This window comes from Anolis carolinensis, chromosome 3 (genome assembly GCF_035594765.1).
Source record: "Anolis carolinensis isolate JA03-04 chromosome 3, rAnoCar3.1.pri, whole genome shotgun sequence".
In the NCBI taxonomy this organism is placed as follows: domain Eukaryota; kingdom Metazoa; phylum Chordata; class Lepidosauria; order Squamata; family Dactyloidae; genus Anolis; species Anolis carolinensis.
The window spans coordinates 276,729,343-276,742,323 of record NC_085843.1 but is presented as its reverse complement, the minus strand read 5'-3'; the positions used below and the strand labels follow the sequence as shown (position 1 = coordinate 276,742,323).

At 40.3% G+C, this 12,981-nt stretch overlaps 1 protein-coding gene across 1 annotated transcript in view; it reads right to left on the bottom strand.

Annotated features, from left to right (window-relative positions):
* Positions 1-12,981, bottom strand: part of senp5 (SUMO specific peptidase 5) — a 46,133-nt gene that overhangs the window by 4,825 nt on the left and 28,327 nt on the right. Inside the window, exons 7-8 of the mRNA XM_008118224.3 lie at positions 3,059-3,196; positions 1,598-1,681 (exon numbers count right to left, since the gene is read on the bottom strand). Of these exons, the coding sequence (XP_008116431.1) occupies positions 1,598-1,681; positions 3,059-3,196 (222 nt within the window). The remainder of the gene's footprint in view (positions 1-1,597; positions 1,682-3,058; positions 3,197-12,981) is intronic.

Here is a 12,981-nt window from a genome sequence, read left to right as displayed (position 1 = left end):
CAATTCCAAACATTTTTCTTTAAATAAATGGAACACTTGGAGCAGTTTGGGGTCAGGTGGGGCACACTTAAAAATGCCAAACTTTCATCAGCCTTGATCTAGAACAAGACTGGGCATCCTTATCCTGATGATCTCATACCCAGCTGAATTTCTGTGTTTCTTCATGGCAGAAGGTTGCACCAGATGGCCCTTGCAGCCTCTAGGAGTCTGTGAAAATCCCTGTGCAAATGACAAGAACTACTTATTCCTTCTCCTAGAGCTCCCCACATGGGTAAGAAAAGGGAAGGAGGGTTTGGGGAAGAAAAAAAGGAAGACAGATAGAGAGGGACAAAAATATGTAGAAGGAATAAACTTCCTTATTTTGACTCAGTCCCTATACACTGCAAAAGCTCAAGAGATGTATCCTAAAAGAGCTGTCATCCCTAAAAGAAAAGAAAAATGCCCATCCTGATCTAGAAAGAGTCCATTTTAAACAGGTCTTAACTCTATTGCAGAGAAATACTTCTGTCAGCCAGCAAGTCTGTACATGACAAAGAACCATGAAATCATTCTCCCATCCACATACGGATCTGAACTTCAATTAGAACTGATGCATTTGAATATTGAGAGGATGTTTTCATGTACCACACTATTACAGTGTATGGTTCCCACACTACTCAATTGTCTTCTTATTGAACTCTTTCAAGATAGAAATCACATTTGGCTTTTAACTTTGGAAATGGCTTTTAACCTTGTTTTTACTGTTTTAATGTGGTATGTGAAATTGTGTTTTATTGATTTTATGATGATTTAATTTATGATTGCTTATATTGCCCATTTGCATTGTTTATTATTTCATGTTGTTAGCCGCCCTGAGACCCCATGGGGAGAAGGGGCAGGATAAAAATAAAGTTTTGATTTGATTTGATTGTTTAGTCACAAAAAATTAATTAATTAGTCTCAAGATCTGACCTAGCTAAGAGAACATATTCATTTTATGCTGTTTTATACGCTGGCTTGGTGTAGTTGGTTTGGCGTTGAATGACAATTCTGGAGAACAAAATTTGATTCCCGGTTCGGCCATGAACATCCACTGCATGACCTTGGCCAAGACATATGCCCTCAAACCCAGAAAACTCCAATATCATAGGTCAGAAGTTACATGAAGGCAGCAACTACCATGATAACAATAACCCTCTTCACTGGAAATGAGGAGCAAGAAAGTATATGTGGAAAAAGTCAAGTACAGCCACTGTGAGGCGTAGTATTCTTACCAGGCACATCTTTAGAATGTTCTTTCTACATGCAAGAAAGAGCCACAAAGGCCACAGATTTTGCAACTATTAAATTTCCAGCATGAGGCTCACAGAGAAGCAAAAGAGAGCAGAGCACCACAGGTGATGAGTAGAGAGCATAGTAAGCCCAACCCATCCTACTTCTGCTCAGCATCCTTATGATTTTGCCCCTTCCTACCAACCCACTCATATCCATGAGGTACTTCTCAGAGCTTCCCGAGAACAAAGACAGAACTTCACTCATCCAAGATTGTAACCTGTGAGCATAACTTCATTTTACTTTACAAAGGCACCGCTCCAAAAGATGCACAGATGATCCTTACCTTTGTCACAGCAGTCTGCCAACCCTGAAGGAAATCAGGGTGATTCTTTTCTTTAGCTTCTGTTAGCAAGTATTTCCGTATGTTCTTTTTAAAAAAGAAAGGAAAAGGGGATATGAATCAGGGCTACTTAAATTGCTCCATAAAAACCTGTTTCCTTGCATATCATATGTTCCAATGCAATATAGTGAAGCACATTTGACTCACACTGGATTCCCTAACTGGTCATGACTTGAACCTGGGAAACTTGAGTTCACAAAGCATGCTGAGTAGTCTCCAAGAAAGCCACTAGCTCTTGGCATCAAGGACCCCAATATTCATGGGATTATTCACAATTTCATTTATTCCTCCCCCCCCCCCCACACACACACACACATACACAAAATGTCTTTTCTAAACATTTTCTAGGATTTCCAGCACAACTTCATGGTATCTTTACACCAGAAATTCGTTTTAATATGGTTCACTATTATATATAGTTTTGTATATGTGTAAGCATTGAATTTGTTGCCATTTGTTGTAAGCTGCCCTGAGTTCATTCGGGTGAGAAGGGCGGTATATAAATGCTGGAAATAAATAAATAATAAATATATCCTCTGCAGATATGGGGGCCATACTGTAGTTCATCTTTGCAACCATTCTAAATTCACTGCCTGAAATTCTTCTCACAAGGAGCAGGATATAACTGTGATAGATAACAGGCACAAACTAACAGTCATTTAAATGAGAAATAATCAGCTTAAACTTTGTGACTTTAATAATTAAACAATAAGTGCTTTTTTGAAAGTAATCATTAATGTGTTTTGGAATTCATTATCTGCAGCTAATTTGGTGGACCAGAAGACATTTTTAGAAAGTTTAACAGTTTTTTAATTAAATAAATACATTGTAAAAATAAAAAAATAATGAATTAGTTTGGTAACTTTCTTCCGATACCATAACAGAAACAAATATATGTGTTGTCGAAGGCTTTCATGGCCGGGATCACAGGGTTGTTGTATGTCTTTCGGGCTGTGTGGTCATGGTCCAGAAGTATTCTCTCCTGACGTTTCGCCCACATCTATGGCAGGCATCCTCAGAGGTTGTGAGGTATACCTCACAACCTCTGAGGATGCCTGCCATAGATGTGGGCGAAACGTCAGGAGAGAATACTTTTGGAACATGGCCACACAGCCCGAAAGACATACAACAACCCCAGAAACAAATATATTTTAAAAATTATTTAGCATGCCAATGCTAAACGTTTCAGGTTCTGGCTCTGGACCAGTTTCTATAGCAACCAAATTGAGAGAGTTAATGTTCTCCCCTTTTGGCCAAAGAGTATCTGTGACTCACAGATTTAGCAAGTGTTCCTTTCAGAAGTATTATTGCAAATGGACAAAGTCTTAACAGAAAGTGAGAACGAGTCTTATTTTGGGAAAGACTGGAATATATTATTAGAACAGCTGTAACAGTTGCTCTTACCTCGACACAGAACTTAAAATGAATGCCTTGAGAGTCATAAAATGAAATAAAGCGGTTAGGAAGATTCACAGTAATTAGGGACCAGTGGACTTCCAGATGAATAGGAATTAACAAGAGTGTCTTCTTGAAGAGGTCCACCTGACAAAAACAGAAAATTTGTCATAAAAAGCAACTGGCAAGACAGGAGGTGGCCTGGGGAAAGGGTGATCTTCCACTCGCTTACTCAGGAGTAAACCATTTCCTCCCAGCTCTGAGCAGCCCCAAAGTGAACATGCACACACAGGGATGCATGGGGGTTTTTCCAACCCGTGTCACCACTCTACTTAGAGAAAGGAATGGCTCCCTTTCTTATAAAAGTTAATACTGTAACTTAACTTTTAACAAAAAAAGGAACCATCCCCTTCTCTGAATAGATTGGTAAAAGACAAGAGCTTAGTCCATCCGAGGAGAACCTAAAAGAAGCACTCATCTTCTCTACTCTCTCAGCAGGGAAGCACCAAAGAGATGCTGCTAGCACCATCTGGGTGGAAAACCTAGATTAATACTGTACCTGATCCTTGGACAAGTCGGCTTAGTTTGAGGGTGTGTGATTTTTTTTTTGTCTAAAATGTTCCAGTTTATACGCAAGTAAACATGTTTTGTATTTTGGCAATTAGAAGAGGGAGATTAGAAATATATAAGCTTTCACTTCCACTCAGTAAGCCTGTCTTGGCACATACTTGTCCACTGAGTCAGTTTGTTTGGCCAGATCCGGGGCTACACAAATAATATTACCCAAAGTCACTTGTTCAATTTTTAATGGACAGATAAAACCATATAATGAGCAGAATTAGACTTGGAAGTTTAGACCTGCCACTGGGTCAGTCATCACACCCAGGAGAACTATTACTGTTAATCTGCTTTATAGTGTGAAATGCCCTTAGAACTTTGTTATCAGATGACATGTACAGATCATACAGAAAATAAAAGCAAACGAAATTGCATCACAGAAGAACCCTCCTAACTTACCCCCTTCCCCCAGTATCTTCAGTTTCTCAAAGGACATATAAAGGTGATAACGGCAGATTGAGTCCTACTTTGGTTTCTGCCAAATCAAATTAAGATCCTTGGCTCTGACTTCATGACAGCAATTCTGCAAGAAATAGGTCTACCAGCAAACGTTCTGAGTGGAAACAAGCCTGCTCAACTTGTTCTTTCCAAGCAGGCAAAGCCTCAGAGGAGAGTTCTTCCAACTCCAAAGAACACACGTTTCGTGAAAGGCAAAGGCTTCTTCAAGTACCCTTCAACTACAAATTCAAATCTACAAAGTACCATCTGTTTACTTAAGACTGCTCCAGATTCAGAAGTAGTCGTGCACCTGGCCAATCAACAGCAAGGGAAAGACTGAGGACACAGAGATGGAGGAACAGAGAGGGAAAGGACAGTTGCAGCCAACACCTGAGTAACATAGCTATGGCAGGAGAGTTTGGGCAACGGCAAGGCAAGTGAAAGACAATGTGAGATCAAAACAGACTTCTATTTCAGGGGCCAGCTTCTATGGGCATCAGCAGAGGTCCTAACAGGAGTTACACACACATGCATATATATACTCATGTGGAATGAGTAGTATACACCCTGTCAATCGAGATACACTTTTGCCCTTTTGTTATTTACCTCTTTCATCAACACTCACATGCTCAGACACACTAGATGCTAAAATGGCACAGGAAGGAATATGAATACATGGGGTAGACTGAAACATGATGCCTCCTATATCCAGAAGCATGAAATAACATCCTTACTTGCTTCTCATAGACGATATTCACACACACCATTATTACCTGTCTTCCCAAGAATACTCTAGTCAAGGTAGTTTATAATATTAGTTAGCATCCCATCAGTGATACAGAACACAGAGCTAAATATCACGGAACCCTTTTGTGGCAGCAGAAAAGTGGTTCAGATGTGGTCATTTAAACAGTCTCAGGGCTAAGGTGAAGAAACTTTCCCTCTGTCAATAGGTCACTTTCTCTTGGTCAGAATCTATTGCCGGGGCTGCAAGAAGGCATGTCCTGAGGCAAAAATGGGGACAGCTATCCTCTTCATTTTCTGGTGGCTGCCCCCTTCTTCCTCCTCATTGGTGGGCTGTTGAGAGGGACAGGTGATTGTACCTGCCAAAGATAAGAACTTTAACGGGCTTTTGAAATTCTGCAGCCAGCCTCTTCTTCACTTCTTACATTCCTGATTAGGGCTTCCAGCATTAACTACCCCCTTTACCTGGACCTGACAACTAATGGGCAGGCAGCCGAAAAGGCAGAAATAGAAGTGATGTGTTTCCACTGCCTGATCCCCATTAATTGCACTGGCATGTTCTGTAACAACTATATGAAGCCAATGAAACTATTCACATTTCATCTAATGGTGGGCCCACCAGATGTTGTTGAGAATGTCTCAGTTCCATTGTAGTATCAATCTACACTCAAGGGGCCCCTGTATGGGGTTAAAAGGCTACCTTGTAGTAACGTAAATGTGAGAATTGTGTGGCCCTCCACATATGGATGGACTGTTCGGACATTAAGTCCAGTCGTGACTCTGGAGGTTGGTGCTCATCTCCATTTCAAAGCCGAAGAGCCAGTGTTGTCCATAGATGTCTCCAAGGTCATGTGGCCGGTATTACTGCACGGAGCACCGTTACCTTCCCGCCGGTGCGGTACCTATTGATCTACTCACATTTGCATGTTTTCGAACTGCTAGGTTGGCAGGAGCTGGGGCTAACAGCGGGCGCTCATTCCGCTCCCGGGATTTGAACCTGGGAACTTTTGGTCCACAAGTTCAGCAGCTCAGTGCTTTAACACACTGTGCCACCAAGCAAACCTATTCAGCATAACCAGTGGTCTGGAATACTAGGGACTGCAATCCAACATCCATCCCAGCTGAACAGGTTCTTGTCCACGCACAGCTCTCTTTCTGTTACCAGGTAGGATGCAGAGCTATGCTGCCCAGCTGGATAAGCTCATTCTCAATGGTATGGGACTAACTTCAGTGTCAGGGGAAGGACATGCGGAGGAAACAAGACCACCATTTTTCTACTGTCCTCTCTCTAATTCCTCCCAAGTGAGTCCCATCTTGAGATTAATCATAGTACACATGGGAGGTACACACCAGAGCACATCATGTGAGAATGCTACTTTTAATGCTTCTATACACACAAGACTCCCTGCCAATTCATGCCTACATAGCATACAAGGAAAGGAGTTTCTTACTCTCTGGCTCAGTTCCCTGCCAGTAGGAATAATTAGGTTGGCAAGCATAAGTAAAAGGCTCTTTTCTATAGTACCCTTATGTACATAGCTGCCTCCACAACTGTTTTTCATGCAGGTCTTAAAAACCTGGTTGCTCCAGGTTGTTTATTTAAAAAGAAAATAGATTACTTAAACTGTCAGTGGCCGTTTTAAATATTTATATTGTTTTAATTAACTTGATTTTATATGCAATTTTTTTTGCTTCGTGAACTGTTGGGGTGGAGGCTTCACCTCAAAAGGTGAAAGGTGGCATAAAATACTTTTAATTCAATAAATAATTTCTAAACATCTTCTACCAAAATAAAATTAAAATACATACACATCAAATCTGTTCTGCCACCTCAGGTGCTCCTTATGTAGGCCAAACCTTACACAGTCACTCCGCGTTCTGTTTTCCTTCCTGATGCCGTTTATTTGACACCATTTGCTTGTTTAAACAGAAGCTTCAATTTATTTTCAGGAAAACATGCACCGGCTACTGCCCTGTATCTCTTCGTGCTGAATTATTCAAAATCAATATTTTTTTTGACAGCATGCAATGTGATGGCATTAAGTTTTAAGCATGAAATTAGCATTTTTAAACGACAACCTTCAGTACACAAATACATATGCCAGCAGGCCACAGTCAAAAACCAATGAAAGAACACTGTTCGGCATACACTCCACGAGTGAAGATCTGGAAGGCATATGAACAGATGCAAATAGCCCCAGGCAGGTGAAAAGAATTACCACTTAATGGATAGGACAAACCTTTTTGCATGGCTGGCCTCATGTATTTAATACTTAATGTGGGCCCACTGACTGATATAACATAAGAAACAGGTCCCATGGTTCCAATAATAATGGTTACTATTATATTGAAAGAAACTGTGGCAAAACCCCAAAAAAAATATCTGTAAGCTACCAGACCACAACAAACATGGCCCAAAACATCAGATTTGTTATTTCGTAGTGTTCTCAGCTTCTATAAGTAGGTTTTAAGGGCCATAGGCATAACTTCAGTGTGGCGTGTAATTTATATACCACTATAGGTTTAAAAGGTAAAGGTTTTCCCCTGACGTTAAGTCCAGTCGTGACCGACTCTGAGGGTTGGTGCTCATCTCCATTTCTAAGCTGAAGAGCCGGCGTTGTCTGTAGACACCTCCAAGGTCATGTGGCCGGCATGACGGCATGGAGCGTTGTTACCTTCCCGCTGGAGCAGTACCTATTGATCTGCTCACATTTGCATGTTTTCAAACTGCTAGCTTGGCAGGAGCTGGGGCTAGCAGCGGCCTCTCATTCCGCTCTTGGGATTTGAACCCTGGACCTTTCGGTCTGCAAGTTCAGCAGCTCAGCGCTTTAACACACTGCTCCACCACCTGAAAACACCTGGCCTCTAAGTAAAGTCTGACAAGAATTGGGCCAGGAACTCTATAGAGCCACTGCCAGGCAGAGCTAACAATATTGAACTACATGATCAGTGACATAACTCAGTTTAAGGCAGCTTCCGATTACTCCAGAAGGAACCCTGGAAGATTTTTTATTTTTTTTTGGGGGGGGGGGGTAAGATCTAGTTCAGACAAAGTCCTGGTTCACTCATTCTTCAGGAAATCAATTTTATTCATGCGTATGCAGGACACTGCAGCTAAAGGTGAGCTCTGCATGCACTTTTTATGCAAAAGATCCGGATTCTAACTCTGACAGTTCAAACCATAGGGAATTTTTTTTCATTTGTTTTCTTGGAAAACAAATAACATTAAAGGGAAAACTAGGAGGGGGGACACAATTTTTAGCAAGCTTTATATGAAAGTCACTTGTTTAATCAAGAAGCATAAAATGCTGTATACCTTCACTCAATACAGAAGTATTCTATATATGTATTTTTATTTAATTTCACTTGCTTCATTTTTATCCCATATTTCTCCCCACAGGGACTCAAGGTGGCAAACTATAACATGACACAACTCAATAAAATTAAAAAAAAACAAGGCAAATACAAAAAAGTAATAATTTCTGTCATGAATACAAGTTAAAATACAGTTAAAATACAATAAAATGCAATTAAAATTAAAATTTCATTTTAACTGCATTATTTTATCTTATTTATTAAAGTTATAGTTTGCCCAGGAAGTGATAACAAATTGAAGGTACTCTTTAAATATTATTATTACAAATGAAGCTACCAGGACTTAAACTATAAGGAGCACATGAACTATAAAGAGCCTTTTGCTAATCTAAGATGAGAAGGCAAAAAATTCCATTAAAATCGGGGGGGGGGGGGGGGGGACCTATCTATAGTAGGCAAAAAAGAAGAAAATCATTTTGTCTCATCTGATTCCACCATAGTACCAAGCCTGAATCACCCATTCCTATTTAAAGAACTAAAAAAATAAACCAAGACCAGCAATTACAGCGATGTGAAATGCTGCACACCATCCTACATAAATGTCTAACTGCAATATAGTTTTCAGAAATTATCTGGGACAAATAAAATGGTGAGGTCTTATTTAATGTTTCCAGTGTTCTTCCAAATTTTCATATCTCTACAGCACATGAGGTCTGCAGGAAAGAAACAATAATTTGTCTTTTTAAAAAGGCACATTCTTCTTTCTGGAGGCAGCAGTGTGTGAGTGTAAAGTCAAGCAGACAACCACATTTAGCCCATTTGTCATTCCGCCACCTACCTAAACTACTCTGAATGCACACTGTTCTTAATATCAGATGATTAGTCCTTCTTAAACCTGGCAGAATTCCTCCCACCATAGAGCTATGCTCAAGTGAAGAACCAAAAAGATATTTCCAGCAGAATTGCACGACTCAACCAAGATTTCTGTCTTCTCTAAGCTGGCCTTCCTGTCTAGAGCTTGCTGGAACACATTTCCTGAAAACTTTAGAACATTGACCTGTCTTTACTGAGCTCAGCAATACTCACATTTAAAAATGGAACTTCTGTTTCTATCTCTATTTAAATACAGGAAGTATGGCCTTCCGCATATGAAAATAGGACATCTCTGCTGTGACAGCATCCAACTAAATACTGGCTGAGGTTGAACAGCTCATACATTGCTGCGGTGACAACAGAGAAGTGTGACATGTTTTGAGTGATAGCAAGGATTAAGACAGGAGTGCCAAAACTGGATCTATAAGACTCAAATTAATAGGGGAGCAAGGATTTGAATGGAAGTTAAAATTAGACACCGTGACAGGCACAATAATGATACTGAGAAGAAAATTCTCCATGTATGTCTCTTCTTCTTCAACAGGAAGGGATGCACAACATGTCACTGTATTAGCAGTGCCATGTCTCTGCTATTCTAACCTCAGCACAGTGACATTGTCCTATATTTAGTACATCATATGCTCAGTCTCCTCTGATTATACAGCAGAGAAAGAGAGACGGGGCTGGTGTCTTCAGCAGCATGCCTGTGTCTCTCCTACCATCTAGTGACATCTTCAGTGAAGCGGCAGCAGACAAAAGTCAGAATCCTGGTAGGTACATTTGCACCTAAGTTTCCCTTCCACGTGCAAAATACTTTTTAGGGAGCTTCAGGGTATTCTCTTCCTTATGTGCAGCACTCATCCTATCACAAATTACTGCAAGACCCCTGAAACCTCTCTGCATGGCCTCAGTGATGCTTCAATTATTTTGCATCTAGGTCTATGCGGATTCAGAGAGGCAGTAAGGTGGAATGGTTTGGGTGATGGTTTATGACTCTGTAGACCAGGGCTTGATTTCTTGGCTCAGCCCTAGGAAATGCCATGATAGGTTCACTTTAGGATTGCCATAAGTCAGAAACTACCATACTGTAAGTTGGAAAAGATCTGCAGGCATGCAACAAACAATAACAGGGATTTAGCCAAACACTTTCTTGAGTGTGTTTGCTTCCTTTGAAGTATGGAACAGCTGTGCAAGACAGCTTCAAGGACTTATCAGTAAGCCAAGGTCAGGGTATATGTCCCAGTTTAGAACCGATCCACATGCAGATATGTATGCTATTCTGAGGGATGTAGGATTGAGGTCAAAGCTTTAGCTTATGTGAACACAATGGAGAATCTACTTCTGTAAAAAGAAACAGAAGACCTTTTCCTTCTGGCAAAGCACCTGATTAGAATAACTATTCCCATAATGACAAATGGGGAGAGAAAAAATATGATAAACACGAGTGTGATGAAGAATCTAAAGCAGAGGTGTCAAATTTGTGGCCCTCCAGATGTTTGGGCCTCCAACTCCCAGACCAATGGCCACACAATCTGGGAGCTAAAGTCCAATACACTTGGAGAGCCCCAAGCTTGACACCATTGGTCTAAAGCAGCAGTCTCTGATGTCATTACGGTGTTAAAGTAAAACTTTTGGTGTTCCAGATGTTTTGGACTTCAGCTCCCAGAATTTGTCATGCTGGCAAAGGCTCCTGGGAACGGAGGTACAAAACAGTTGGAGGATACAAGGTTGGCAATTACTGCCATAAAGAATAGTTTGGATGATACTAAGCAGTCTTATATAGGTTTAGCATCCCTTATCTGGAATACCAAAATCTGAAATATGCCAAAATCATCCACATGGATGACTCAGCTAGTGACACCTTTGATTTCTGACAGTTCAATGTATTCAAACTTTCTTTCATGTACAGAATTATTTAAAATTTTATATAAAATTGTCTTCAGGCTATATGTATGAGCTATAGAAGGTATATATGAAACAATTAATTCCCTGTTTAGATTTGGGCCCCATCTCATTATATATTTACATGTATTCCAAAATCTGGAGGGGGGGATCTGAAATACAGAATACTTCTGGTCCCAAGCATTTCAAATAAGGAATAATCCCTCTGTATTATTTAAAAAAAAATCCACAATATTTTTGATCCCAAGCATTTTGGATAAGGGATACTCAACCTATATGACTTCCAAGTGTTCAAATCATGTCACAAAAATTATCTAGATGCAGTCCTTGTTGCAAAATAGGACAATATTATCCCACAGTGAAGGTAGGATACTTTGCTAAGATGACAGAAGCTTACCCAAAATCTAAATACAATTGTTAGTTCAAATTAGGGAAGATACATTCCGTTGATTGCCAAATGACAAGTCAACACTTGTCAATGAGTCTAGTCATTTAGTAGCAGATTTAGCCTTGCAGTATCCATGACAGAGATGAGATTTAAGATGGGTTTCCTGACTCAGAGCTCAGCCTACACCAGGACACTACATCAGTACCCAGAAATCATACAGTCAAAATCAACTACTTCTTGAGGAAGGAACAAGAGCAAACTTCATTGTGAGAGTAAAAATCAGATGCTCTTATTCTAGGAGAAAGTATATGCACCCTTAAGTTTAATTAAAATCCAGTCGGGTGAGACAGGCCTTTGCAGCCGAACTCAAAATGCTACATACAAAGCAAGAACCAAACAAAAGGAGAGTTCTTCTGTGCAAGCTAAGTAACAAAATCCAATTTAATTTCCTATTCCAAGTAGCAGAACGGGTACATTTCAATTTATGAAGCCCTGTTTTCAATGAATACTTACAATAAAGGACTGACTTTATCTCCCAAAGAATTTGGAGGGGGTTGGCCCTGGCAAGCTACTGGAGAGATCACATTTTTATATATAAGTACTTTACTTCTGTATTACACGGAGGAACAAAAGAAGAGCACAACACTGGAAATGTTGGGAACACAGTGATAAAAGCACTGCAGTGTGCACTTGTTTTTTAAATCAAGGTGAGCTGAACAACAGATTAAGATCTCCCTCCCTAATGAGATCAGGCAGGCTCCCTCGCTCTTGTCCTTCTGTAAAAAACTTAAAATGTGGTTATGGGACCAGGCCTTTGAGCAATAGATGCCGCATTAACGGTAAAACCGAATTCATGACGAATAACGGACAGAATGGATTATGATTCGGAACGTGCCTCTGAATTGTTTAATGATAGTGTTTTAAATAATAATAAACCATCAAAGAAAGAAAGAAAAGCAGACTGAAACCAGTACTGGGCAACTTGTAGCACTGCAAAGTTGTTGTGCTGCAAATCTCCATTGTCTATGCTAGCTAAGGCTTCTGAACATTATAGTCCAATATCAAGACCGACAATTTGTACAACCTCGATTTAAATTAAGTTTCTTCAGAGATACTTCCTGTATTTCTAAAACAATTGTGGAAATCCAGCCCTTAAACCCTGCTAGCTCTCAACAAGGATTGGCAAATGCAGATGAGTACTGGATCGTATCAGCAACCCAGAAGACAGCTGAGGGCACCAAATCTGAATGCACCTCCTGCAAAATAAATGCCTCTAAGAGCATGAGGACATTTAGATTGTGCTTAGGAAGGGGGCTTAGCTCTTTTATGGCATAGAAGAACCTTCCTTAACAGGAATTGAGCAGAAATCATCTACTGTTTCATAAAAAGGCCTCTCTGCATACACTTTTCAGTTTCTTGCTTTAAGTATCAGTAAGTTAATAAACCCTCAGATCCAGGAGCCTCACCCACCCCACTTTCTATCCACACCATGATCCCTGATGTCCATGTAGGTTACCTTTTAAAATGTCCCCCCAAAAAACTGAGATATTAGAATAATGTAGGGTTTTTTAATCTGGAGGCCTGGCAACAGAGGGCTCTAGAACTGCACAAGAGGAAGCCTGCATGGATCCCTTCGGTTACAAAATTTCCACTC